Source organism: Lutjanus erythropterus, chromosome 14 (assembly GCF_056507025.1).
Source record: "Lutjanus erythropterus isolate fLutEry1 chromosome 14, fLutEry1.hap2, whole genome shotgun sequence".
Lineage (NCBI taxonomy): Eukaryota > Metazoa > Chordata > Actinopteri > Lutjaniformes > Lutjanidae > Lutjanus > Lutjanus erythropterus.
Window position 1 is genome coordinate 23913343 of NC_139330.1, and position 16667 is coordinate 23930009.

Genomic DNA, 16667 nt, shown 5'->3' on the forward strand with positions numbered 1-16667 from the left:
GTCCAAAATGTCAGAAAATGGCGAAAAATATTGACTGTTTCCTGAAGTCCAAGATGATGTCCTCAAATGTCTTGTTATGACTACAACCCAAACATATCCAGTTCACTGTCAGAGTGGAGTGAAGGAACCAGGAAATGTTCACATTTAAGAAACAGAAATCAAAGAATTTTGCCATTTTTTTCTTAAAAAGTGACTCAAAATGATTATTGTAATTGTTGCTTTGAATCAAATCCCAATCAAGAATCAAAAATCCCCAAACCTTGGATCCTACAATTCCCATAATGCAACTTGATCGTGTCTTTCATTAGGGCTTTCTTGGCTTGTAAACCCCAATGTTTCATATACTCCATGCACCCCAGCTTGAAACACATGTTTTGTGTTATAATTTTGTAGGATGCAAACCCAAGCTGAGATAACCCTGATGATGTCATCAGTTTCTTTTTTTTTCAGACTTTGTAAAGCTCCTCCAGAGTCACAGAAGACATTATGCAACTGTTTTCACAGGCTGAGTAATACTATGGGTGTGAGAAAGAAAATCTTAGATACATCATGATTTTCTCTTGAAAGATTATGAATCTATGCACACCATTGGAAAAAACAATTCATGATATTATGATCATCTGTAACATCTTTGTAGGACCAGACTGTACTTTCCTTACGACTGAGCCAATAGGATGGTGAAACAAGACAGATAAACATGTGCTTTGTGTGTACGTTCTGAACTAGGCTCCTTCTTGAGTTTTTGTGACGATGGCTGAGCAACTGCAGGTGGATACAGTTCGACTGGCACCCCCTGGCTTAATGGAGGTATTAACCAGGTACTCTTGGCTTATGGAAACATTTTGGCTTCTATGAAGCTGAAGGACCTGGATGAGAGCCACACTGTATGCAGCTTGTGTGTAAGAAAACATTAGAAAGTAATCACACAAGAAGAAAAAATAAATCTTGTTTAGAAATCTAAAATTTTGATGCGTCAAGATGCATCTATTATAATTTTCTAATGGCGTCGCAGCCCCCTGAATCAGTATTGAATCATGAGGTGCCAAGAGACTCCCAGCACAAAGTAGAAAACCACAAATTGATGTGTAAAATTAGCGGAGTGGCCCTTTGAGTGTAATACATTTGTACAGACCATCAAATATATTGCTAAATATTACTTTGCACTTTATCAGTTTACTGTATGTTGTGTTGTATTAGAGTTTATTGAGTGCTGCACTGGCTGAGTGGTTCTAACGTCCTGCAGAGCAGTTATGACCCTGACACTATTGTAGTTTATGAGGTCAGGAGCTTTACAGCGTGTTCTGAAAATAATCTCCTGCACCACAGCTGTTTGATCAACACGCTATACCAGCACCAGGAGAGACGACTGACTGACTGACAGAAAGAGAAAATAGAAAAGAGATCCAGGGAGAGAGGGGGAGAAACAAATTGCATAATGTTCTCACATAATGTCTTCCAGCTCTCCAGTGATGCAGCCGCAGCCCCGACCAATTAGAAAGCTTACGCAAAGATAAGGATGTCCTTTATTTTGAAAGGTCGTGCTGTAAGAACAAAAGGAATTTTTAAAGTGTACGTACACTCGATGTACATTACACGCACCAACACACACACACACACACACAGTGCGACATGCATACTTTAGAACGCCTTTGTACAGTTATTAATGCCCTGCGGCTCTCTCTGCAAATTGAATCTAATCAAGTGAAATGCTGTGAGGGTCCTCGGGAGAAAGAGCAGGTCTGACGGTGACCGCTTACAATAAAATCCCTGACATTTGGAAACAAAGCCTGCTCTACCTCTGAGCTGTAATTGCATACGACAACTGCTACAATCTTTGATGAATGTGTGTGTCTGCAGCGTGATATGTATGAAGGAATAAGTGTGTTTATACATATGCGGGCTTTGTTGCGACTGTCTCTGTGTATTGGCTGTGTGTGTGTGTGTATGCATGTATGTTTGTGTGTGTGTGCGCTGGTTGGATGGTTTTAATAATTTCTTTTGAAGTGGTTGTCATATTGGAGTACAGTGGAACTAATTACACTGATTGTTGGGAATGCAGCTGCTGTAAATATGTTATGAATGGTGTCCTTCCTGCCCTGTTTCTGCTGCACAGTTCAATGATGCTATCAGCCTCCAGTCTGATAAAATAACACTAAAAAGGCAAAAAAAAAAAATGCATTTTTAAAATGGTCTGTTTTTTCTTCAGGAAGGTGCAAAGCTTGCTAGTTAGCCACCCCTGAAATATTAACTTACCAGCAGAAATTCCCCATGAATGTCATGTCCAAGGGCTTTGTAAAAGCAGACAGGACAGTGAATAATTCATGTAAAAATCGTGTTTCGAACTGCCTGACTCTGCTTCATCAACTGTTGAACCGTGTAGTCGGCTTTGTAAGCTAGAAAAATATTAGCACTCCACTTTCAAACAACACTCTGTAAGAGTGAGTGAGTCTACAAAATGTGACATTTACTGGAGCTTAAAGGAACAATTCACAGGCATAGTTTATCTTTGTATTATAATTTGGCCAATTTCAAGTCATTGTGCAGTGCTGTACTGTGTTATATTACTTCTGCTGAGGTCAGGTGTCATTTTCTTATTATATAATCTCCACAGTAAATACCCATAAGAACCTTGGATCAGTGATACCATATTTTATCAAGTGGTGTTTAAAGTCAATTCATATTTATTTATATAATAATTCAACTGTCCAATATACTAGTTAATACTGGGATCAATACTACATTCATTTATTTATACTACATTTCATCCCACCAATACTCTTATTTACAATATTCTTGCATCTCAACACACACATAGACTCAATCTTTTCACATTTATTATTTTTCTAGTTTTCTATATACAATATATTGTTGTATACTGTAGTACATGATACACATTTTTACAGACTAGTTTCTTTTTTCTTGTAATTTCTCTGTTCTTATATATATTTCTCTTCTGGAATTGGAGCAACTGTAATGTAACCCACTTTCCGCCTGGGGACATATTCCTGATTCTGATACTATATTAGTGCTGAAACAATTAGGTAATTAAATCAAGCAAGCAAACAATAATATACAATATGCAACTATTTTTATTATTTATTTTCATAATTAACCATGTAAGTATTTTTTTTTTTGCTTTATGATACTTAAGTCAATACTTTTGGTTTTGGATTGTTGGTCAGACAAGACAAGACATTAATGTGTAGTTGAGCTTCTGGAAATTGTTATGTATGTGTTTTTTCGATATTTTATGGACTAAACGAACTAAACAAATTGAGAAAATAATTCAAAGGCTCTCTCCGTGTACAATATTTTATGTAATTTCAGGTTGTAATGTTTATTGTCAATACTTAAGATAATTTCCTCTCTGTGTTTATGGTGGGTAGGATTTAGGTCTGTTTTATTGCGAGCGCATTAAACATTGTAACCAGACAAAATCAGCTGAATATAGACGTCCTGCAGAGTCAACAAGGTGAAACACTGGATCCGAAATCTTCTTTAACAATCAGGAAATGTCTCTTCTATACCTTTGAAGTAGCTCATTAAAATAGTTCTTTCTTTAATTGTCTTATTCAGTCTCATGCTGCATAAAAATAATAACTGAGTATGTAATCATCAGTAACCTGTAGCCTTGACAGCTGAGGCTCTGCTGTTTGCATAACATCCACATAAAGACGATGATATAATGTAAGAAGAGGTTTTTATAGAAGCTAAATGAGGAGACTCCACTGAATAAAATATCATGAATAGTCTGCTGGTTTGTTGACTTTGTTAGTATTATGCAGGGGGAAACGTCAGGAACAGATATTGTTAATAATTACAAAACCATTCCAGAGCACTTAGTTTATGCCATGACAAGATCTGTATGGCTTTATCTTAGTTTTTAATTCACCATATGCTCTGTGTTTTAACCGTTCAGCAGTGAGTTTATGGTATTTTTATTAGCCAGAGATGGCAGTCAGTCAGTTGGACCACCACTTTGGCCCAGACTGAAATATCTCAACAGCTGTCAGTGCCAATTAGCAAACTAAGTTGGTGAACATCATGTACCTAAGTACACATAGCTGTTGTCAGTCCTGTTCTTACATGGTGTAATATTAACAGTTTAATTTGTCTATCAGCAGACCCTCTCGGCTTTTATGGCAGGTTATTGTGTCACCTCAGTCTGTACTTCCTGTCCAGAGGCTCTCAAAATAACAGAAGAGATTTCTTTGCCAGTTAGTTGTCACAGGTGATGGTAAAGTCTGGCTCTAATGGGAGGTTTAACTACTTCCTGAGTAAAACAGTGAGCTTTGTTATCAACCAGCTGTGCTAGATTACCTCTGACAAACAGCAGGCTGTAAAGCATGATGGGAGACAATGTGCTCTCACACAGTTTGCATTTTCTGTTTGTTTGTTTTTTTCATAGATTATATATATTATAAAACTCCTAAATTTTGAAATGGAGTTTAAAAAAATCAATAATCTTTTGTTGAGATTGTTTTATTTCCTTCTTATAACAACTGGGATATTTGAGCTTTAGAAATTAAAAATTTAATATTTCAAAAATTGCTGAAATCATTTGAGCTAAAGTGAATTATGTTTAATAATTTAATTATTTCGGTTGCAACCATATTATTCTCAAGCACCCAAATAATAACAAACCAGGTTCACAGCTCATTAAATAAATACAGAATTAGGGGTTTCTAAAACTCAAAGATTCAAATTTATCCAAGTAAGAAAAATAAACTATCTGAACAAAAGATTATAGACAGTGCACAACTTTTTTTTTTGTTTATTTCAAAACTTAAAGGAGAAATATATAATATGTACACAAACACTTATTCACACTTACCTTGTCTAAACTTCCAGCTCGAACGTGCTCGTTAAAAACCCTTATCAGTCAAAGTAGCGAGCATCAGGAGTTGTACTTGACATACCTCTTGTCACACCAACAGCAATTTCAAACATGCGGTCCAACAACACAACATATTTGCGCAGTACACATGAAAGGGTGTTGTGTCAGCTTGGTGACATGTACTATTACTACAACAATGAAAGAACTGTTCATGAGTCACAGTGAAACAGCAACTTTTGAGCATTTTGTTTCCTTATTGTGGTGCATTTCCTGAAAAACACAGAAGTGTCATTGGGATGATGTTTCACAAAGCAGGAGAAATAAATATATGTTGAATGTGGGAGACAGAACTGTTCAAAAAATCATGGTGTTGCTTGGCACTGGACAACTTAATGTATAGCAAGGAGGAATTATTCAAAATGTATGAAATTTTGGCATTTTTTCTGAAAATATTATATTATATTATATTTACCTTCTTGAGATTTGCTCAATAAAAGTTACAATAGGACAGTTACAATAGGATGACAGGTCTGTCATCTCAAACATCACAGGCAACCATGCAGTTTAAGGCCAACAGTGAGGAGTAAAAGGACCAGCACACTGGCAGTCGATGTGCCAGAATATAATAGTAGCCAAAGAATGATCTATGAGCGAGAAAAAATAGCAGTAAAACCTGCAGAGAAATGGAAGAGTGAATGTGTCCTGTAAAATTAAGTGCTGCCATTCCCCACAAATCTTACAGGAGCACTTGAAAAACAAAACGTTCTCTATTTCCCTACAAAACTTTTCCAATTGCATGTCAAATTTAACTGTGTGTAACCTCTGTGGACCTTTCTAACTTGTGTGTCTGCGTTCTGTGTGTTTTTCAGGCCAGGAGGAGGATGGGCGGAAGGTTCTGGTCCTCAGTTACCCCCAGTATTGCCGCTACCGCTCCGTCTTGATGCGGCTGAAAGAGCAGCCGTCCTCTCTGCTCATAGACCACACAGTGCTGGCACTGGGCGGCATCGCTGCATTGGGCGGGAGCACGAGGATCCTGTACTGCCGGGACACCTTCGAACACCCTACCCTTCTGCAGAATGAGAGCATCTGTGACGAGTTTGGTGAGTGTGGCAGCTGGAGGTTTGATTGTAGCCTTCAGATAAGTTTATGGTATCAGCTCATCTGAACTGCCAGCAGCCATCACTGTGGCGGTTTATGGCGTTTGGAGTGTTGCACGTTGCCCCGTGAAACATCAAACTCCTCATGTCCTGAGCTCTGAATATAATCGTGCACTTCAAACTCATTCTCACACTACGGTTCATCTCAAACTTTCAATTATGTCATTTTGGTTACCCTGACCATTTGTTCAAGTCTGCTTTTAGTGGAAAATGGACAGTGGTTGCACTTTCTGGGCCAAGCAATTTAGCTTCATAGTGTGAAATCCCAGTAAAAGTACTTGAGTCCATTTAAAATTTTAATTTGAATTTGTGTAAGGCCTACCTATCAGTTGAAGACCATCGAAGGGCAAAGAAAAGGGAACCATGGTATCATTTAGGTTCCAAAGCCAAATACAGTTCCTGTCCTGTGAAAAACATTTCTCCACAACAACAGTGTCTCAAGAGCTGACAAAAACAGCCCTGTATACACCTTCTCTGCACTTTTTAGAATGGAGGTGGACTGACTTTACACATCAAAGTCAGTTTACAGGTCACAGGGCGGAGAAAACCATTTGGGGATTAAGTCTACAAATTTGGAAATTTAAAGAAAATCTGTGGAAGTGAGTCTGTAGCCCACTCTTCATCTCTTGCTCTTACTCGAGGCTAGTAGTTCGAGCTGCTAGAAGTATAACATGCACGAAAATCTCTGATAGAACTGTTAGCGGTTAGAGTGCATTGTGGGTAATGTAGGAGGGAAGTAGAATGCATAGAATTAACAAGAAGATATTTCTAGTTATGTTGCATCACTTGAGATAGTTTTTCTTAAAGGCGAAATATGTAGCACCCTACTGTTCAAAAATGAGTACTGCAGTCCACATGCAAATATTGACGAAAGTTGTCCCCCCAGACTCAAAGGTCAGGCAGGTTCTTGTAGGCTGCAGGGACAGTGAGTCAACACGAGCACAAGACGTGACCAACATGATGCTTTGACAATGACGAGCAACAAGAAGTCTGTTGATTGTGTGTCAGTGTAAAGCGAAGCCCATTATCCAAAAAACACAAGCCCACTACTGCGAAACTAAACACTCTGGAGTGCTCAGTTTAACAGTTATAAACATCAACTCCGTCTAAAAGATAGAAATGGAAAAACAGAATGGAAATTTTGAAGGAGCAAATGCTGGTTGTAGCGTTGTTGTTGGAGAAGTCAGTATTTCAACTCAGCATGTTTCCTTAATCTCTGATGACACAGCATGGCCATTTTATGATTTAGTACAGTAAATATAGTTAATATGTCTCCTTTAAAGTTAATCCTTCAGTGTTTCTAAAAAAACAAAACTAAATTGAGATACTTGGTTTTCACTGGACAGCTACAAAACAACTGAAAACTCAGGAGGCTTTCATAATATCTGCCTCTTGGCTTGGCTTTGAATGAAATAAATGTAAAAAAAAAATAAAAAATACAGACACGGAGAAAAGAGAAAACAGAAACTGGGTTGGATTTGTGAAGAGATCATTAGTTTGCTGCTGTGCTGTGGTCTCATTTCACTCATCACTCCTTTGTTTCTGTTGTAACTCTTCTGTCCTTTTTGACCTTTCATTGCCCAAAAGAATTAAAGCCATCTAAACTGAACATGCCTTTGATCCATGCTCTTTTAGTTTAGTTAATTAAGGCTAAAAGACTAAGATTAAAATTCATCACAATGCAATTTAACCATCATTTGCTTTTCAGTATGTTTTTTAGCTAGTCTCAGTCCGTCTGTCCCCAGATCAGTCTCCGTGTTTACGAACACAAGTGACCGCCATTCAAACACCCTCACCAGTCACACCTATGAAAAGCATTCTGTGGTTCCAGTGAGGAATTTTGAAGTGCTGGAACATGTCTATTTGCCATTCACTGTGCTTTCCCCGCTGCTCATGAATCCACACATTTTATTAACCCCGAGCTGGGCTAAAACAAAGGAATAATGTGATTCATCTCTCTTTATATTTCCTCTGCTCGGTAGCGCTGTGGAGCTCAGCGGGCTCTTGTGCAGCATCAATTTGACATTCACAGTAACGGCTCCTCTGGTCAAAAGTCATTGTTTTTCTTTTCCTGTAAATTTGCCAGTAGGTAATTGCATTTTAAGAGAGCGGCAGAGGTGAGACCAGAAGGGAAAACGGTTTTAGGCATAGGAAAATAAGTTATGAATAGTAACGCTAACATCCTGTGGCTGCTGTTGCTCATTCACTTGGCTCAATAATGCCATTCCTCTGTGAGCCACATTTAAGCTAAAGGTTTATTTTCAGAGCCTAAGGGAGTTCTACTTTTTTTTTTTTTTTACTAAGGCAACCAGATTTCTAATGTTATTCACATGAAGGTTTACTAGTTTTGAAGCAGCCTTTTATTCCTGCTTGAATTGCTGCTAGGAGACTTGTTTGTGATTTGTTTCAAAACAGCAGAGCCAAGTAATTTCATCACTCTGCCAAGTGAACTGAGGTCTCAAGGGCGTCTTACTTATAGGCACAAACACACACATGAATGTTTGCACATGCACTTAGAAACATACACAACTGCTGAGTAAAGTCCTCCTGCCATTTATAGGCTCCGTATCAAAAAAGCGGCTATAAACGCCATATTAAATCCACCTTTATTAGGATAAATACCAGCGCTGTGGACACGTAAGAAGTAATACTGTGCAGCTGTGAAATATTAAAAAGTTAAAAGTCGATCTGGGGAACAATTTCAGGACTTTCTTCTATGCTTCTCTCCATGCTAATTCTGACCTTTTGGATTCAGCCAAATCTGCTGTGGCAGCTCTAATAGCCGTCCGTCTTGTCTAGGCTAATTCATGAAAGTGTGTCAGGCTACCTCAGGGGGTAGAGAAGAAGACGAGAGGCCTCAGGAAAAAAAAAAAAAAGTGCTATTGCAGATTTTCAGCAAGCCTGTTGGTACAGTATTGTGTGAAATGTAGCCATCAGATGAAAGGCTGCTGGTGAAATCCAGGCTATTCTTGGTAGCCTGGTTATGGCTTTAACACAGGACTATTGTAGGTGTGTGTACAGCAAAAATCATGTACAGATTTATTATATAATCAGCAGAATATGTTTTTTTTTTTTATTTGAGCATGCCCTGTGTAGGGGAGACAGGGGAGTGTTGTAACAACGGGTTGAACTGTCAGTTTGACCTTTTAGAAAACTGCTGCCCTCATTTCATTTTTGAGCTCATGAAAGGAGTGGCATGTCACTGTGGTATTTTTGTGGATTTTACAACCAAAAAAAATGTTTTTTCTCTGCAGTTTCTCTGGTTTGATTTGATGCTTTGCATTCATGGTACCTTCAAGCCAAGATGCTAAAACAGTAGGCCTGGGACATTACACTTTTTATTGCAATTTTTGTTTTCTTTTTAACATTAGACCATAGGAAAACATTGAATCATACACTTACAGACACTGTATATCTGATTCAGCTCATAATAAATAACACACATCACATCTCAATCAATCCTTTTGAGTTTTAGTTCAGCAGCAGCATTTTTATACTGCATATAAAAGTAGCAAATAAAATACATTTTAAAGTAATTTATTCCATTTAGCTGTTTCTGTACAGCAAGAACAATTATTAAATTAAGAACAATAAATAAAATGATAGATAAGATTTGGGGTCAAAATGAATAGAGCCCCTGAAACTGCACACAGGGTTTTGACCCTTTGAGGTTGCTGTAGTTCCTGAGAGGTCAGCAGCTGTTAGTTTGTAGAGCACAGGAAATATGAGCCTCTAACTATGAGCACAAGTGTTGTTTTAAGCATATGAAGTAAAGTGGACATATTTGTTAAGATAATATTACTAAGATTGCAGTGCTAATTACTGCTAGTGCTTTAATGGAAATTCCCATTATGTGTCATTGAGCTAATGGACAAAGCACTAGTTAATTATAAAAAGACAAATCAATTCAGCAATTCAAAAATTGATTCCAGAAAAAAAAAAAATTAAATGACAATCCTCAAAAGAATTGATTTTTTTCTCCCACCCCTGTATAATAGGTAGCTATATAATCGCTACTTGGGGTGAGGACAGTTGTAATAACAGTTCATTAAAATTAAAACTCAAGGCAAAAATAAGTGTGGGTCAAGTGTGTCATTTCTGGCCTCACAAAGCATTTGCATTTGCTACAACTCTTGACAGTGATTGAACTCTTATGTAACACAGTCAGGAACACAGTCCACACACACACAAGTGTTTTTGTTACTTTAAATTTATTGCTTTATTCAAAACTGTTCATTCTTTATTCTTGAATGAAGTTCTTTCATAAATTAGAGAGTATGGAGTAATGGGACAGTAGTTGGGTAGGTTGTAACAACAGAATATAATCTGTGATTGTGTAGGAGATGTCCAGGTGAGTTTTATTTGTAGTAGACAAATACGGGTACAGTGTTTCAAAGCTGGAGAGATCTAGAATGAACGACCGCTGAGCTACTGATGCCCAAATAAAAAGTGTACAACAATCCCTTTTCTCCCCTACTCTCCTTCTCACTGATCTGTATTTTCTGAGAGTGACTAATGAAACATCGGCGCATAATGACTTTGATATCCTCAATATCTGTTCTGACTTTACTCAGTGATGTAAGGTCGTTCGTGGTATGACAATGACGGTTGTCGGAGACTGCGCTTTTTCCAGCCCGATCTATATTCATGTTCTCTCGTCCACATCGCTGCCGTGCTTTTGAACCAGCTTGAGCAAAACTGCGGTTGCGTCAGTTACCAGATATTTAGTCCTGTGATCCATATTTATGTTGAGCATCGCCTGTCACCCCTGCAGCTGCTTTCCTCACGGGGAATGACACAGTTTTTGTTTATAATTATCATGCATTCTCTGCCAGCGTGGATTGATTATACCCATGCTACTTTGTGTCCCCAATTTACTTTCTTGCCAGGAGGAATGTAATATTGCCTTTGCACAAATATAAGTTGTGCACAAAGCCTTGCTGGTACACATATTCTTTATAGCAGGGGAGACCAGGGGCAATTGTAACATTTTTTACATTTTCCTTTATAACTCACAGACTCACAGACAGAAATACACTAGTCATCTTTTAATATAAGAAATGTACATATGTGTACTAATTAATAATTCAGTTAATATATATTCATTACTAAGGTCAAGACTATAATATTGAATTTAAAGCAAGAAGTCAGAGTTGCCCCCTTGGTGTGGGCAGTTGTAACAGTTGTTGGGGGGCATTGTCTTCTTCTGTACATATTGCACTGTGTTACTGCTGCCCCCAATCTTGCAGGCTTGATAGAATTTTGTGTGCTTGCAACACCTGCATTAGAATAGTTTGTTCTCGTTAGTTTTTAACCAAGAGATAAAGTTGTTGGCTTGTTTCTGATTGAAGGAATTGAGTGTGTTACAGTTTCCCTTGTTACAAATGCCCCTGGTCTCCTCTACTTATTCTATATACACTGACAAGCTCTTATATAAACCTCAGAATAAAGACGGTCTAACATACTGTACTATAATAATATTGGCATTACTGAGGCTGCTCTGCTGTGAGAAAGAGACGGAAATAGTTTGAGTGGGCCCGGCCGTCGCGGCGCTGAATGACAGATGACACGGTTCAAGGTTTTGTTATTAGTTGACATGGTTCTGTCGAGCATTACTCACATTCATTTGGCACAGAAACTGCATGCGCGACAAAGCAATAACATAAACATTTGTAAGCTCGACCTCGAGGTGATGTATATGATATATTTAAACAAGAAGAACCGTCGCAGAACCACAGAGCATCTTGACAGCCACTCATTTGGGCGTCTGTTAAGGAAAATATTATGACCAACATTTTTCCCGTTTTCTCTGATTCTGAAGTTAGACTCCCGAGCTGCTGCCCTTCCTCCACCCCGTCAGAAACTTAACACTCCTTGTGTGCGCATAGCTTAAATCAACAGTATTTTGAAAGTTAGTGAGGCAATCACGTTTGAGGCAAAGCAGTTGAGAAGAGTTGCCCCCCCCTCCTCTTCTTGCTCCTTCTCATTTGTCCTATATTCCCCAGGTCTCTTTCCTTGGCACAGAAAGTATATATTTCATGCTCCGCTCAGTGTGTTTTGTTTGAAATATCTCTCACTCAGTGCTGGTTTGATTTTTATTAAAAAGAAAGATTTTCAATGCAATCCTTTGGAATCCTTTTTTGTAATCCTCCAGGGTGGGGGGAGTATAAAAAAAACTATTTATTGCTTCAGTATATTAACGTTGTCCAGATGCACTGATCATAAACAGAATTCTCAGTCTATTTTTGTAATGTGGTGCGTGTGTGCTAGTTTTGTGCATCTGGGGCTGAATTTGGTCGTGCTTCGGGTGTATTTATGAGGGTGTTTTTGCATGTCTGAGCTAGTTGCATCTGTGTTTAACACAAAAAAGACTTCCTGGCCACTCAATGAAACTGATAGTAAAATGTACTCTACTGATGAAGGAAAAGCAAAAACTGTACTTTGAGATAGTATCTTTAAAAACATTCAGTCCTGCAGGCTTGATTGGGTTGGGTCACCACCAGATGAATGTACAACAGCATGATGTCATTGTTTCCACAACTTGAACCACTTTCTCGCTCCCTTTTTAAACATGGAATCAGATTAGATGAAATATGCATACGCCAATATCGTCCCATGACAGGCCCGTCTGTTAATGTAATAGGCGAACTGCTTGCTAAGCTCATGTTTTCCCATCTCCTCTGCAGATTTGTGTTAACCACCCGCCCATGAATTTTTCATTGTCCATATGTCATGGTATACAGAGGCCATGGAGGAGAAATTTTGAGGAGAAAAGAGCACATGCTGTAGCTGTATAGTCAGTATTCATTATCAAGACATGACGGTATATAACATAGAACTGAACATCTGGGGAAAGGCCACTTATATAGTACACTGCCATGTCCTTACGTATCTATAAAATACTGTTTTTACAAGGAATGAAAGATACATGTTTTTACACTATAATGTAACATGACATGCTATAGCCTGTGGGCAGAATATGCCTTATTTATTGCTATTATAACTAAAAGAACTTTCTTCTACTAGTATCAGCATAAGAAGGCTGAAAAAGGCTGAAAAAGGCACAATCTTCCTGATTATCCCTATTATGTCATCAGCGACACACCAGCTCTACTACACGTATTGCTTTGCATTGCTGCTTATCTATTTTTAGCAAACAGTGCAGAGAGATAAATAAGCATCTGGCTATTGGCGAGCAGCTTTTCAAAGGTCTGGACCTGTTATTTACAGTGCAAAGGTTTCTCAGAGGAGTATTGCTGATCGAGGAGAATTTACAGTACAGGAAGAAAGAGCACCCAGGAATGCTTTTATTTCAGTTAAAGGGTCATAACATGACACAACATGACATCTACTTGTCACTTTTACAGTTTCAGTTTTGTTTCTTCACTAGAATTCCTCTAAACAGTGTCTTCTACCTGTCCAGCTGTCAAAATCCAGATGAGAGAGGAGTTCATAAAAACTGAAACAACATGCACTCACAGCATTAAGCAGCAGCGTTAAGTTTTTTTTTTTGGTTTTTCCTCTCAGGCTACATACTCTTTCTATAAACCCTCTGATAGATTGAGGATGTGCCTGCAGAACATGAAAAAATATTATAAAATATGTCTGCTCTAAATCTAAGTGTATTATTATTCAAGCAATATTTTTCTAAAAAGATGCTAAAATTGAACATCAATCAAAAATAAAATATTATAAGGCTGTACAGAGACAATGCTCGTTTTACTGAAGATCCCAAACAATATTATATGCAGGGATAATTACTAATAATCAGATATGGGTCAGATTACTTTGTAAAGAAGTCAGTTACTGAATACAAATTACATGGCAATACATATAATTAGTAACATAATCCATTGAATTACAAAAAAAAATGCAAATTTATATGATATATATTTATATTTTGGATTACTTTTGGATCAAAATCAAGTATTGAATATATTGCACTTAATACTAGAAAAATGTGGAGTCCCACAAATGTTATTTCTGGTCTGCCACAAAGTAGAGCCCTTACCCCATATGAAAGACCAGACACACTTTTCCTGAATTAAAAGAGTATTGATAACCATGCAAAAAGTTTCATAACTTGAAAAATGGCCATATTTTAAGGACATAATCAAAAATGTAATCAATTAATTCTTGACAACATAATTATAATCTAACATCACATTTTTTAAAATGTAATCTTGGCTGATAAAATGTAAATTGATACTAACCAGCCCTGTTAATATGCAGGAATTTACACAGCATGCATATTTTTTTTATTATACTGTTAAATTAATAGAAGGTAGGATATTACCAATATGAAGGAAACTGCATTCACATGCTGTCATTGTGAAAACCAAACATATGGCTTTAAATATTTTACATATTTGTATTACACAGCCTCCTGCCCTTCGGGCAGCCGTTTAAGATAAAAATCTGTTTTATATAGGTGGTGATCCACAGTGAAACGTTGAGTCACCTTTTTATAGTCAAACTATCATCACATGTTATTGCAGCTGGGACTGTTTTGAAATCTCTCGCCATTGCTGCATTTACGGATCCTCCGACATCCAAGATTAAGGAGTTATCTGCCAGGAGGAACCATTTTACATGAAAGTAATGGACAAATTCACATTATCCTAAAAGATGCGTGTTGTTCTTAAGGTTACGTGTGTCTGTCAGCTCACTAAAGATCTGCAGGGTTTCTTATTTTTTGGTGGCAGACTTTCAAACATTGGATGTCAGAGTGTCATTGAAGGCAGCACTGAAGTCAGTTATTCAGACTGGCTCCTGCTTGGAACTGCGGTAACACAGATGTTAACACTGCCAAAAAATAATAAAGGTGCTAAAATGTCACTGTTAAGGAGGACTCAATACATTTCATGTCTCTACATGTTGATGGCAAACTGAAACGGCACAAATGTAGGAAATAAATCTAAAGACTTATACTTTAAAAGTTTCTGGGTAGTGGACATAGCCGCCTGAAAAAGGCAAAACCTTGTCCTCCTCAGGTGAGTGATTAACCACTTTATTATGATGGTTACCAGTAATTTGACAGGTCATTATCAGGCTTGGAAATAAAAAGACATCAACTTTTTTTTTAAGCAGTTGTGTAATTTAAAACTCTGATAAACTGCAGAGCATGTTATTAATTACTTTACACTCCAGCTGACCAGGCCGGCCTGACCTCATTCATAATGGCTTAGATGATTATTCCATTAATACACTTGTCAAATTTTGAAGAACCTCTGTCGGTGAACACGGTTGAAATGATATTAAAATGCTAATAAAAAAAACAAGGGATGTGATAGGTTTGTAGCTGTAAATGACTTCACATTGAGAATCATATTTTCACAAATTCTCAGATACGAGCTGTGATACAGCTCCTGAATGTCCCTAATAAAAATTACAGAACAGCATGTTGCAACCTGGAGTGAACATGTCTGACTCATCAGTGTAACTGTAGATGCTGTTTACAAAGTCTGCCTCTGCCAGTGAGGCTGCTGTAGAAACAGCTCCTGAATGCAACCCTGTAGCCTGCTCGCTGGGTTACAGTAAGTGTCGAGCATCTTTGACATGTCTGCAGGTAGAGGCTTGTTACCGGCTGTTGTTTATGAAAAGAGCTTGTGTAACTTAAGTGACGTCAAAAATCATTGTTACGACACTGACACATGACAGTAGCAGAGGATTATACTGTACGCGATGGCTCTGATTGATGTTTCCAGTTTTTTTTTCTAAAATGACGCAGACATTTCTTGGAAAAGAAAAGAGAACGCCTTACTTAACCACGTCTCTGTTGGAGGTGGATTTAGACATTTGTTTACAAAAGTGCTGTGGCAGAAGTACTAATACCACACTGTAAAAATACTGCATATGCAATAATCCCTGTAAAAGCCATTCATTGAAAACCTCGCTGAAAGTATGTAACTATAATCAGTAAGATCTACTTAAAGTATTCAAAGTAAAGGAAAGCGTGTCAATTTTACTGTTTTAGTTGGTTTGGGTGAAGCTCAATTTTATTATTTTGTACAGGACTGCAGGTAACTGATTAATTTCAAACTAATTGATTAATTGACTAATTGTTTTAGCTTCACTTATACATAGTAGTTATATTCATAACAAAACATATTTGACAAACTCTTTGTATGTTTTGTACACAAAAATTCTAATCTGTAATGAAAGTATAGTTTTAAAATAAGTAGGAAATTACATGAAAAAGAAAAGACTCAAGTTAAGTACAAGTACCTCAAATTTGTACTTAAACATGCCACAAGGAGTTTTTAACTGGATTAAAAAAACAGTCTCAATTTAATACTGACACTCAGATTTTGCTGATTTACAGCATACAGACTGGAAAAGTTTACATTTTCCCAGGAGAAGTTACATTAGTTAGGTTTATTTTAGTTTTAATGCTGTATTGTATGGTTATGACACTTTTGTCCACAGGTCCCTCCAACATCAACAAAATATGAAAGTTCCTCGTAACCACAGTAAATACAGTACTTGAGTAAATGTACTTAGTTACATTCTACCGCTGAAAAATTTTATTTTTTAATTACTGCCTGGTATAATCAACGGCTCGTGTGCGTGTGTGAGCTAGACTGCAGCTAATCTTGCTTTTTGTGCAGATTTATAACTGTATGCTCACAGACCGACTGTTGACTGCTGACTCAGTTTCTTAACCGGCTGGT

The 16667-nt window shown here is 37.5% G+C and overlaps 1 protein-coding gene across 1 annotated transcript in view; it reads left to right on the forward strand.

Annotated features, from left to right (window-relative positions):
• LOC146315596 (AT-rich interactive domain-containing protein 5B-like) overlaps positions 1–16667 on the forward strand; it is a 99885-nt gene that overhangs the window by 37364 nt on the left and 45854 nt on the right. Inside the window, exon 4 of the mRNA XM_084735819.1 lies at positions 5707–5937. Within this exon, the coding sequence (XP_084591945.1) occupies positions 5707–5937 (231 nt within the window). The remainder of the gene's footprint in view (positions 1–5706; positions 5938–16667) is intronic.